Raw genomic sequence first — 13,244 nt, 5'->3', positions numbered from 1 at the left:
GAGCATGTGTGTGAAGAAGCAGGAAGTAAAAAGGACCTCAGCTTGTGGTATAACCGGCAAGAGAGAAAGCCTTTGAGCTCCAAACTGTTTTAGAAATAATCCTTGATAATCCATGATATGGCGTTTCATCACGGCAGTATTTAGTTTAGACCAGGGGTGGGGAACCTTTTTCCTCTCAAGGGCCATTTAAATGTTTTCCACATCCTCCGAGGGCCGTACACATTATTGACCTCTGCTTAAAAAAACTAAAATCACAGCCCATTCATTTGGCCTGTCTTTCATGCACGTGCACGGTTGTGGCATGACCACCAACACAGAAAGATATGGACACAAGATGTGTGCAAATGTATTTAGTTTCCTATCCATGTGAACATGATTTAAGTGGGGGGGGACCTAACCTTCTCTAGGGGGGTCCGGGGGGCATGCTCGCCCGGGAAGATTTCTTTTTTAAATGTTGAAGTTGAAAGCATCAATCTGGTGCACTTTGAGAGCAACATGAAGAGATCTATGGATACATCTCTCAACACCCATATGAAACAGAACTGTAAACAGATTTTCTTTTTCTTTATGGATATTTTACAAATCACTCCCCTTTCAAACTGTATTCTTGTTTATTAATAACAACTTTTGTTTACTGTCATATAGTATTTTATACCCGTTTACTTTATTTTCTTGTGTTTTTATAACTATAATGACCATATAAAGATGTGCCTTTACCTCACTGGTTGTAGAAAAAGCTTCTTATATTCGTTAGCATAGCTAGCTAACCAGATGCTAATAACAACAAAGGCATTGACTGTATACTCAGTGTGACAGATGAACAGATCGCCACTGGGCTTTCAGCTAAAGACACAGCCACGCAGAAACTGCGTCATGTGTACGGCTCCTTATGGCTACTGCAATTTGTGAAGTCCCGGCCCGGAGCCGCGTTCTGGTGCTCTCCGTCAGAACTGCATCCCTGTCAGACCACGTGATGACACGTTAGGCTTGTGTTGTGTTCAAGGACCCTGACCTTGGCCAGGAAAAACAGGCACTCGCTTGTTTCATTTTTTTTGCGGTCTAGATTTCTTAAATTTTTTTTCTTTTTTGCGTGTGTTTATAAATTACCTCGAGGGCCGTACCAAATGGTCTCGCGGGCCGTATACGGCCCGGGGGCCGGAGGTTCCCCACCCCTGGTTTAGACGGTAGCTGCCGGGTCCCGCATGAGCTCAGACCCCTCCTTTTTTTTTTAAAGCTTTATAATCCAAATCAGCAGTTTTGAAACAGGAAGTGAAATAGAGGGATATGAGGCATGGCTAGAATGGGTGATCTGTTTGGTATTTTGAGCAAAACACTTCATAGACATGTTTTTTATATATTTGTATTAGGGCCGGGACTTTAACGCGTTAATTAAGATTAATTAATTGCACACAAATTAACGCGTTAAAAAAATTAACGCATTTTAATCGCACTTATTTTTGCACAGCGGAACCTTTCTCACTGGATGAGTTTCAGGCGTACCGATTATACTGGAGCACCAACTAACGTTCATGACTTCAGCATGGGACTTCAAGCTGATGAGACCGCTTTGGTCGGCCCCGTGGATGGGACATTTTGTTTTAAAAAACGGACGGATGGAAGCGTCGACAAGAGCACGGTTGAGTGCAAATTATGCAAAAAAGAATTTGTATATCACCGCAGCACATCGAGCCTAAAGTATCACCTAAATGCAAAGCATGTAGCAGCTAGCGTGGACGTTAGCCCGACTCCGAGTGCAAGGAACCACACCCTGACCCAACCCACACTCAACCAGATGACTGGTTTCAGGGCCAGTAAGTCTACGTCTGAGAAAATAACCAACTCCCTGGCTCACTGGATTGCACTCGACTGTAGACCACTTGGAGTCAAATCCACGTGGAAACTGCTTCTCACTGTTCTCAGGTCAAATATGTATATTTGATTAAAAATGCGATTAATTTCGATTAATTAATTACAAAGCCTCTAATTAATTAGATTAATTTTTTTAATCGAGTCCCAGCTCTAATTTGTATATGTCTGAGACCGATGCTATTGCCTAAAAATAGCATGATAGGTGACCTTTAATATTAAAGCTAAATCTTTGCCTGCGTCATGCGTTATGTAAATATCCACTTACAGAACTGTCAGCATACTGCATGAGGAGAAAGACACATTTCCAATGGTTTCAATGAGATTTCCCTCCAAATCCCTGCAAGAAGGGTAATGAAAGACACGCACAGGAAATATTAGACACATACCACACACACAAAGACAGGGGAAAAATCATCAAAATACATGCCACATTTTTGACAAGACATCTCATGATTTCTTGACATGTTACTTACAGCCAGTTCAAAATGGGCATTTCCCGACATATGTCATCCAGCTTTGTCAAAGAGTTGTTCAACAAAACTCTGTCGATCAGGGAGACACAATGAAATAACGTGAGGCACAGGAGAAACACTCATTCAGTTCAACAAAGGCTTTTAAAAGCAGAACATGTGATGGTTTGATAAGAGACCACACAAAGAAACCTCTGAAAAAGTGCAAACTAAGAACTCACAGTAAAACGAGCGAGTTCAGTCCTGAGAAGGTCATGGAGGATATTTGATGGATATTATTATTTTCTAAGATCCTGAAACAAGAAAACACAAGATACAGTTTAAGGCTCATTCGCAGAGTATTGATTCGGATGAAACGGCATTAATAAGATTTGGGTGAAGTATTACCCAAGTGCAATACAAAGAAAACAATGCAAGGGAAGAAAATAGGAATTATTCATCTTGACTCCTCGGCCGATGGCAAAGCAATATTTACATAAAGTAAAGAATCCTATTGCAGAACTTTCTTTCAGTAGAGAAGAAACATACAACCACTCCAGCTTGTGCAGGTCCTTGAAAACCCCCGGCTTCAGGATAGAGATGCTGTTGTAGCTCAGATACCTGAGAGAGGAGAGATAAGTTTGGAAGATAAGAGGACGCTCGAAAGGACACCATATTTCCTTCTTTTATCGCTTTGATCAGAGAGGCAGACTTTTAAGAGTGCGCTGAAAAACTTCCTTTTATTAAAGCCTATAGAGCTGGTTTCAGATTATGCTTGACCCCCTGGTCCTACAATGATGGAATCTTATTTTATAGTTTATTGTATTTTTAGTCTTTTTGTTCTCATTGTATTTGTATTTTACACAATCGTGTCTTTTAATTATTTTCCTGTAATTGTATTTATCTTTTAGCATTCATTCAAGTTTGGTAATATTTAAAGAGACAAATGTGTTTTGTGATATTAGGCTATATAAATAAACTTCGATTTATACTATCAGGTATTGCAATTTAATTTCATACTTACACTTTTAATAATATATGTGCATCAAATCAAGTTGTATCTAATAGTTTGTCTTTGTATTATCTAGAATCATACTTATATTTATTCGAAGTGATATTTATGTGCACTTCTATTCTGTTAAAAAAAAAAAAAAAAAAGTTTATTTCTTAACATTTATGCAAAAATAAGTGATATAAACTCAAATTAATTTCCCTTTTGCTCTACCACGCACCCACTCTGTTGAAATGAAGTATTTCCTGTAATGGAGATGAAATGTGATGTGTTCACAATTCCAGTGCTACCACCATTTATTTGAGTGTCAACAGAGTAAACTCACAGCAATTACAGAGCCATATATGGCAATACTATCGGCTAAACTGGCAATAGAAAGAGAGCCACTTACACAAAGCCATACTATGTATATTTTATATGTATTAGTCCCTTAGCATTACATTTTTGTTCCTTAATAAAAATGTATGCTATTCAAACTGAGAAGTTATATATAGAGGGAAGATTACAGTCGGCTCACCATGGTGCCATTGTGCCTGATATTTAAAAATGGTTCCGTTTTCACTACCATTATGGAACTTCCCGCTGAAATGACTCATCAGCCCTCTCGCTCCCTATGTGGCATCTGATTGTGCTTTCTGCTCTCTGTAATTCTGCATATAATTTCAGCCAGAGATGCTTTCACCAAGGAATTGACTATTTATAGTAAGTGGTTACGCAGAAAGTACGAAAAAAGGCTCTGCTCTCCGAAAATTAGAGCAACAATGAGGATTGTACTTGAAGTACTAACTAATGTACCCTTAATAAAAATAGTGTACATTGTATACGTCAACGGTAATATGCTAAATAAGGAGGCAGTCGGTGTAATGATGCAACAGCATACTCATTTGCTGTTACATTTTATTTATACAGCCCTCAAATTATACATTTGTATGGAACCCTCAGACTGTCGCAGCGTACAAGAAAAACTCTCAAGAAACCAGACAATTCATTGGGAAAAAATGGAAGAAACCTTGGACGGACTCTTCTTCCTGGACGGAAACAAGGGCAACATATGTTGTGGTTATGGATACAAAAATAAAAATAAGATACAATATAGGAAATCCAAATGATAAAAACAATGATTATGTGAACATAATATATATAAAAAACATGGATCGAAGACGATGCCAATAAGTCTATACTTCCCTACTTTCAGTGGTGAGGTTGTACCTGTACACACATATAATAATGTAGTGTAGTATCATTAATGTAGCCCTAACCAAGTTAAAAGGAAAGCAAGCCAATGTATTTCTTAGAAAAACATTTAAAAAGCCAAAGTAGTGCGCACTTTGAAGTGAACATGGTCTACTACAGGGGTGTCAAACTCAAGGCCCGGGGGCCAAATCCGGCCCGCCACTTCATTGTATGTGGCCCACATACAATATATATAATAAACGTATTATATTCTTTGCAAGCGCTTGCTTGCAAAGAATATAATACGTTTATTATAAGGTTACGTGCCGCTTTACAGGAGCACGTTGCCCATAAACTACATGTCCCACAATGCATCTCATTTTGTGAGATGCCCACTGAAGAGACTTGCCATTACTTGCAATTATTATTATCTATGTATATTTATATAGTCTTAAAGTTACCACCGGCCCTTTGAGTGCAACCATAATTCTAATGACAACCCTGGTCTACTACATCGTTTACAAAGGTATTATAACTGAATATAATAAAAATGTACAAACTTACAGTCTTGTCAGATTATGCAGCCCTCTGAAAGCGTCAGGACTCACATCTTGAATTTTGTTGTATTGAAGATATCTATACATAACACACAAATCAGGTTAAGAATTGACAAAAACAACCTTTTGAGTCTGTTGGTTTTATACAAAAAAAGACATACACAATGATACATTTGGTATTTGAGTGAGGGTTAAAACCAAGAGAAGAGAAATAAGTATCTTCTACCAGAACATCCTGGTTTGTATACTACCAATCTTCTTTTATTGCACATATTGAGAGCTCAACAAACTTCCACTGACAGCTGTGTCTTGTCTCTTTGTGTATTTTTCACATCTGGCGATTCATTTATTTATGCATATTTTCAGGGACTTTTTCAATCAGGTTAAACGTTCAGAGGAATGACAGCCTGGCACCGCCACATGGTTCCTGGCGAGGGGTCAGACCTATTCTCCTGCCACCTCAGTGTGCGAGGTTGATAAACAAGTTAAGTCGGCAATGAATAAATGCAAGCAGAGGAGGACAATTGTTCCTTTAAGCCAGTGCTTCTCAAAGTGTGGTCCGCGGACCACTGGTGGTCCGTGAGCGCCACCTAGTGGTCCGCGAGTATATTGGTAACATTTCACATTTGAAATAAATAAATAAATGTAAGTTTTCCGCACTCTCGTGGGAATATCTCCGCAATGGAGCGAGGTTAAGTTTCAGCGCCACACCTTCATCACTCATGTTGCCACTTGTTTGTACCATTTTCAGGCGATTTGTAATCTGTTCTAGAAAAAAGATGCGATTTTGGATATTTGTGGAGTTAGGTGGTCCGCGAGTGTTTTTTTATTGGTTAAGTGATCCTTGGTATGAAAAAGTTTGAGAAACACTGCTTTAAGCATTCCCATTAGTCCCTGTCGCTTTTATTAGGCATGTCAGCTTTGTAGTTGTGAAACTCGTCTGTTGTATTGTCACTCAAAGATTATTTTCTCCGCTCTTTGGTGTCACGTGAAGGCATTAAGCTTTACTGAATGAAATGTGTAGGCTCACATGATAGCTGAAAAGGTCCTTTAAATGGACAATAAAGAAGACTGGATAAAGGGAAATAAATAAACAAAAGAAGATAGAAAATTGGCAAAATAAAATTGAATGAAGCAATATATTGTTATTAATATGCAATCCATAATTCATGTTATACTCACAGTTTCTGTAGGCTTTTGTACTTAAAGAATATGTTTGCCTTAAGCTTCTGGAGCTGATTCCTTTGAAGGGACCTAAAGGAAAGAAAGGCTCACATCAGATTTTCATGATGATTCAGTTCTGCTGCATTTGAACAGCCGACCAGCTCATCCCTCAGATAGTCATGCTATTATTTAACATTTAAATTATGCTATAACGTTTTTCATTCATGGGGTTTTCAAGACTTTCAAGGATCAATTGTCCTATTCAACATTAACATAATACCCTCAACTTTCATTATGTAAAAAATTACACCAATTTGCTGTACCTTTCCCCCCTCTCTAAGTGGTGAGTATTATTCTCATTTTAAACTATACTGTATATGTCGGTACCCTTAGTATTAAACACAACTAAACTGACAATCAGTGGAATTCCTACATCTCAATAACAAATCACGTTATATTTGTCGATGGAGTGTTCATGTATTATTGTTAGAAATAACAATAGTCTATACTTTTCCCCTTGTTATTCCATTTTCATACACCTACTCGCAAAGACAAGCCATTATATATTCACAACTTTGAATAGATTATCACATCCTAACAAAGCTTACACATTGAAATACCAACAAAAACAATCACAGTCAGTCAATAACATGACACACAATGGCCTCCTGGTCTTTTTGATTCCATGTCATCATCTCAAAGGGACCCAGAGTAACCATTTGATTCAGCTGTCGATTCCAAAGCTTTTAAAAGATTAAGGCTAATCCATGAAGGGTTATGTGTTGAGACTGCGTAGATTTTCTTTCTGTTAACTCTGTCTCCGAGGGCTCACAGTTCTTTAACTCTGTATTTTTTTGCTGATTGATAAACGACTCCATTCGGTCCACTTCTGTCGCAACACTTAATGTACTCGGAGGAGTTTTTGTAAACAAACATGTTTTCTCCACAAAGCACATTGGGCCTTGAGTAGGAACATTGAGGCTGTACATTGGCAATAATCCGAGAAAATGAAACGTATTAAGATACAGGGGGCTACACATTCAATATATTGTGATGCATTGCAATACTGTAAGGATTATAATTTTTCATTTTTGAAAGTAAAATGTTCAAAGTATAAAGACCACATCAATTATAATAATAAATTACATTTGAAACATTTTGGCCAGCTAACCAATCAGAGCAGACTGGGCTTCAGACAGAGGGCGAAAAGAGGAGCTGCAGCATTTGAACATGTAAGCATGTCACAGTATAAGCACAAAATACAAATAAGAACTTAGATATGTGTACAATATGTCCTCTTTAAACCTGCATCACATACACATCTTCTTCCCTTCTTTTATTGCTGCATTATAAGGTGCATCAGGGGCGGCGCCAGGGTATGGCTGGGGTAGGCTACAGCCATACCAAGAAATGGCTTAGCGGCTGCCCCACCATGAACAATTATGTTAAAGTAAGCATGTTGAGAACACGGATTGCGAAAATATACTGGACACGACCCGTATATTTCTGTCCACAACACACAAACTGATCCTGCTGTAACAACAAAGTGCACATGACTGATGCAATATGGTTGAGACCATTCGGGCTAGAAGAGGGGTGCAAGGAATAGTCTAAGTAGTGGGTAGTAGTAGTTTTATACAGTAAAGGTGTGGAAATTCTCTTGCGTTATGATATCAGCGCAGCCGCGGTCAGATCAAAATGCCTCCGAATGCAATTTGAATAGACCAACAGCCAATCAGAGCAACGAAACGTTGGGTCTGCGTCATGCCCTTTATATATACAGTCTATGGTCATGCCTTACTGATTGAGATCAATCGGAACTGCCATTCAGTATCCCCATTGGATCTTCAACGTGTACTATCTACTAACTAACGTCACGTTCACAGTGATCCCTTTTTATTTACAACAAGACAAATCTGCCGTTTTATTTCATACAGTTCCATTTTGATTGAGACAGGGAAATAATCTAAACCTCACGCGTGGCGTTTCACTGTCAAAGGGGGCGATATAGCGTGTATGCAATTACATTGCAAATACTGACTTGAGCCCCACCACTACATGGGTTAGCCCTACCATAGATTACCCAACAAAAATACTCTGGCGCTGCCACTGAGGTGCATTAACACACTTCATACAGCTGTTGCTCTTTTAATGTATGGACATGGTTGTTCCCAAACAACCTTGAACTGCACTTTGAATTTCCAACACGTCAGGCAATTTGACTCCAGCAGCCGTGAAGACAGTAAATCATTAACCAGCAGCATTAAGGCGACAGAAATCCATAGTACAGCACTCTAAAATAACAGACTTATTGTGCATCCTTGAAGCCAACCCCTCTACAGTCAATCAGGACATGTCTATTGTGACCAGCTAAGAAAATATATGACCCCCTCCGTTACTCTTCGTACATTATTTCCAGACATAAGCACTCTCATTTTTTGGGACAATTCAGTGAAGATATTTTCTACTGTAGCAAATCCGTTCCTTTCACGTTGGACTGAATGCAGACACAATTTAGCTCAAAGGTCACACAGATAATCTATAATGTAACTACAGACTGCGGATGTGACGACAGGGAAATTGTTTTCATGCAGATTTACAGCTGTCTGAGACTTGACTGTTATACCTAAAGTAAAAGTTTATAGTTCCTTTATTTATATTTTCATTGTGTTAACTCATAAAGCACCTTACTCATTAATTTCACTTTGACTCTTTCTATCACTCACTCTTTGAAATGAAGAAATCCCCAGAGTAAAAAGACTGCAGTCATGGCGCCATGAATGGAAATATCTAGCTAAAGCTACAAAAAAATAGGATCAAAGGAAATATGAGTCACTTTATGGTATTTCATTACTTCAGTTAATTACTCAAAGAAAACACTTTAAGAAACAGGCGTTATGTGAATCACTTTCTATACACTGAAGTTGTCTAAAGTATTGATAGCAAAAAATAATGAGATTGTTTTGATTGAAACATGAGTTTCTTCCATTTCCATTTATTAAAATGTTTCCAGATCTGATAATAAGTAATGCAATATTTCATCCTTAAAGGTGGGGTATGTAATTTTGGAGAAACCAGCTCGAGTGCGCTAGAATTTAAAAGTACACAACCGGAAAAAATCTGCCCATTCCTTCAGACTTCCTTACAGAGCCCCTCCTCCAACACACACGAACGCGCACATGACCAATGAGGGCACGAGATAAGTTTGTGCACAGATGGAAGGCTGACAGGCAGGTAGGCCATCCAGTTACTTTAGCCGGGCCGGCTCAGATGATTGGTCGTGTATTTATTGTCAAAGCATTTCATATATTCATTGCTATCGGGATGTTAAGAGCATTCCATGGAATATAATAAAAAGTGTTTCTGAAATAAATTACATACCCCACTAAGCAATTTCTCTATTTCAAATAATGCCATCCTAAACCTATAAATATAATAGCATTTGGCGTCGGCACTCATCTTTCCAAAAGGCAGAAAACCTTTTGATAATGGTGACTGTGATCTTTGCCATTGGGACACGATACGAGCAAACTTTCTAATTTCATCTACTGGCCAATAACTCACACTGACAGTACATTAACTGATTAAATGATTCTTAACCACCAATCCCACCACACCACCACCAGGACACAAATAGGCATTTTATCCAGCTGTTTTGTTATCTACCCCGAACCATGTTGCCTGAACAAAAAACTCCAACTGTGTATATTGTCCTCGGTGGAAGTGTCCTAAAAGCAATTTTATTCTAAATCAAAATAAGGATGGATAACAAAGGTATTCTTGGTCAGCGGCATTCAAAAAGATTGACAGCAACTTTGAACATGTCAAGGCAGTGAAGTTTAAAGGGGAGAAAAAAGTGAGCTGAATAAAAAGTAGTACACGACTCCAAAAGGACATAAAACAAATGATGTGACAGAGCAGACACTTTGTAAGAGATAATGAGGACAGGCCAACCTGCGATGTAATGGCTTTAATATTTCAGGACACATAAAATGACTCATAACGACCGAAACTGTATTGTTCTTTCATGAAACATTGACAAACGTTGTAATAGCTTTAGGATTAAATGTCCTTGTCTGATACATACTGGAAAATATGTTGGAAAATCATTTGAAAATAATTAAATCCTCAGATAAAGTGGCTCCACAGATGTACTGTAGGTATGTGCGTAAATGCTTGTTCCTACAACACTTTCAAGGACATAAGCGTTAAGTGAGTGAGAGGGGATTGATGTAGTTCCTGAAACTAATCTGTAATTCTGGCTTCAAGTGAGTCCAGCTTTTGGCTTGCTGTCGTGGGAGACACAAGCCAGGGATGGAGGCTTCCTTTGGATTGATTGAGCTTCATGATAATGAAAATACAAGTGGGTTATTTTCTACTCACATCATGGTGACATTCACCGCCACTGCTGGGATGTCTCGAAGCTGCGCGCCGTCACAGTCCAGCTCCAGGTCTCGGCACTTGCAGAGCTCAGGAACGACTCCCAGCACTGGAGAGAGAAAGGGGAAACATTAGAGGAGATGTCAAGCATGCACTGCCAAACTGTCAAGAAAGATGGAGTACTGGCCATATATCCTGCTGGAAGGGAACGTATGTCCTGAGATTTTAAAATAATGAAAGCAGAATGTATTAAGAGTGACTTTGAAGATGAAGGTTGGTGAATAACAAGGTGTCTCAATATTGCTTATTAAATATTCCTGAGTTAAGCGAGCTTTAATTATACTTCATTACATGCCAGTTAAGAGATGCAGGTGTGATGAAATGGAGCATCCTGGCTTCAATGAAAGCAAATTAGGTTTTTAATGAAAGACGACACTTTGAAAGGAAAATCTTTTCTTTTTTATCAAGAAAACTACAAGTGATATTTAATTTCTCCCCCAGATAAGATTGAGAAATTAAATAATAAAACAATCTGATTAGTTCAAATCCCTTGAGCCACTCGTCCCAAGAGGAAAGAAGGATCATGTGTTTGTCAAGTAGTTGCAAAAAAAGAACAATTCCCTACACAGTATTTCCTCCAGATATTGAAGTAGTGCTCTGGTATACTACATATTAAAGTGTGTGAAGATAAAATATGGGCAAACCCAGGGGACAGTTCCTAACTTAGGCCTTTTTATTGTAATGCAGGACAATCAAAATGCTCAGAATAAGAATTGAACCCAATGCCATGAGAGTTCGTGGAAACAACCATAACAAGGTGGATGTCCTTGCAAGAATCACATATGTTTGAACTCTTTGCAATGCTGCATACAAATATCATAGGCTTGTGAAGCCCTGTGCTAATGTATTGCAACCTAGCAACAACAGCCGAAGAAAATAAACCTAAGTCGTATAGTGAGAGTGATTTTCCTAAGAGCATATGTTCACAGGTTGGATTCACACATCGACAAGCTGAGTAATCAGCATGAATGGAGTGGTGTTGTTATGTGATGGACTCAATGGTGATCACTGTGAATGTGCTGTGGATACATAACGTTGTTTTCCCATCAAGCGACGAACTGAGCCTTGCTTTGATTTAAAAAGAACAACACACTGGCTGTCCTGAGGGAATTATTTGTGCTCAATACAAGCTGCTATCACACTGACAGCGTGACATTAGTTGCCAGCACTGGGATGTCTGGAAGATGTGCCCCGTCACAGTCTAACTCCGGGTCTCAGCACTGGAGAGATGGAGGGGTGAGGGATGGGACACCATTAGGAGACGTCAATCAAACAAAGTTTCAAGACAGGAGCTTTTTGAAACAATCACACCATCATAGTCCTGCTGGAAGAGAGTGTAACGTCTGAGATTAAAGGAGGAGAGGAAATGATTTAGACAGAAATAAAAGAGGCATAAACAAAGGTTGGGAATACTTAATAGAAGAACAAAGTCTCTCAAGACTGCTTATAGTACCTGGGTTAAGATAGCTTTGATTTTGTCTAATCAAATCCAAGTTTAGAGACGAAAGATGTGTTGAAACGGAGCCAACAAGATCCTTTAACCAGGCATCCTGGCAAAGCAAATTACATTTAGGGACAAAGTAAGCAACACAAAGCAAGTTAAGGCTCCCCTCTGATGGGAACACCTGTGAAAGGGGATGTTTTTATGTTTTTAAAGTCACTAATGCTTTAATGAAAGGATTTGAGCCGGTCCAACGACAGTAAAAGTCCAGGTATTGTTTGATTTATGGATATTGGCTTAAGCACAGTTCACTATCAACCGTTTTCTCAAAGTATGAATACTGATTATTCCACCCAATTTGCACTTTATTAAAAAAAACAGGGGCAGTCTCCTGACATTAATGTGCATCAACAATGCAGAGCACACAGAGGTAATATAATAAAAACAGTTTATATAGCACAGATACAAAAACAGAGTTTACTACTTGCCTTAAAGGACAAAGCAATTTAAAAGCAGGATACAAGGCAACAGGAAGAGAGGCCAAACAAAAGTGGGGAAAAATTAAGGATAAATCAACACAAATTATGCAAAGACATAGCGGAGATAAGACAATAAAGAAATGTACAATTTTTTGAAAACATTTCAATAAAAGGAACAAAACAATCAAAAGAAAACATCACACGTCTTTGAAAGAGGGCTTTAAGAAGTGGTTCAAAAGAGGTAACTGTTTCCACCGGCCTTAAGTCCTCAGGCAGGTCGTTCCAACGCATAGGAGACCAGATGGCTGTAGTTCAACTTCATATTGAAACCTCCACTTCAAAGCAGCCAGAAGGACACTAACTGAGGATCGAATGCTGGGAAGTGGCCCATAGTACTCAATAGATCCTGCTATGGCTTGGATTCAGACTGATCCATGCGTTCAAGGTGGTCTAAATCAATCCTAAAGCCAACATTATCCAACCGTTTCAGACAGCCAATATTGTGCTTTTGTTTTACTTTGCAGGTGCATCACACACATTCTCATTCATTGAAAGAACACAATATCCTTTTGACAGAAAGGTCATTTACGTTTGAGGATAAAGATCACTGAGAACAAGACAAAAATAAATCAACCTACAGTCTCTTGAGTTCTGCAGCAA

The 13,244-nt window shown here is 38.7% G+C and overlaps 1 protein-coding gene across 1 annotated transcript in view; it reads right to left on the bottom strand.

The window, feature by feature from the left end:
- rxfp1 (relaxin family peptide receptor 1) overlaps positions 1-13,244 on the bottom strand; it is a 99,392-nt gene that overhangs the window by 15,898 nt on the left and 70,250 nt on the right. Inside the window, exons 4-10 of the mRNA XM_034092335.2 lie at positions 10,608-10,713; positions 6,243-6,314; positions 5,068-5,139; positions 2,868-2,939; positions 2,561-2,632; positions 2,343-2,411; positions 2,135-2,206 (exon numbers count right to left, since the gene is read on the bottom strand). Coding sequence (XP_033948226.1) covers positions 2,135-2,206; positions 2,343-2,411; positions 2,561-2,632; positions 2,868-2,939; positions 5,068-5,139; positions 6,243-6,314; positions 10,608-10,713 — 535 coding nt within the window. The remainder of the gene's footprint in view (positions 1-2,134; positions 2,207-2,342; positions 2,412-2,560; positions 2,633-2,867; positions 2,940-5,067; positions 5,140-6,242; positions 6,315-10,607; positions 10,714-13,244) is intronic.

This window comes from Pseudochaenichthys georgianus, chromosome 10 (assembly GCF_902827115.2).
Source record: "Pseudochaenichthys georgianus chromosome 10, fPseGeo1.2, whole genome shotgun sequence".
NCBI lineage: Eukaryota > Metazoa > Chordata > Actinopteri > Perciformes > Channichthyidae > Pseudochaenichthys > Pseudochaenichthys georgianus.
This window is presented reverse-complemented; position numbering and strand designations above follow the sequence as displayed.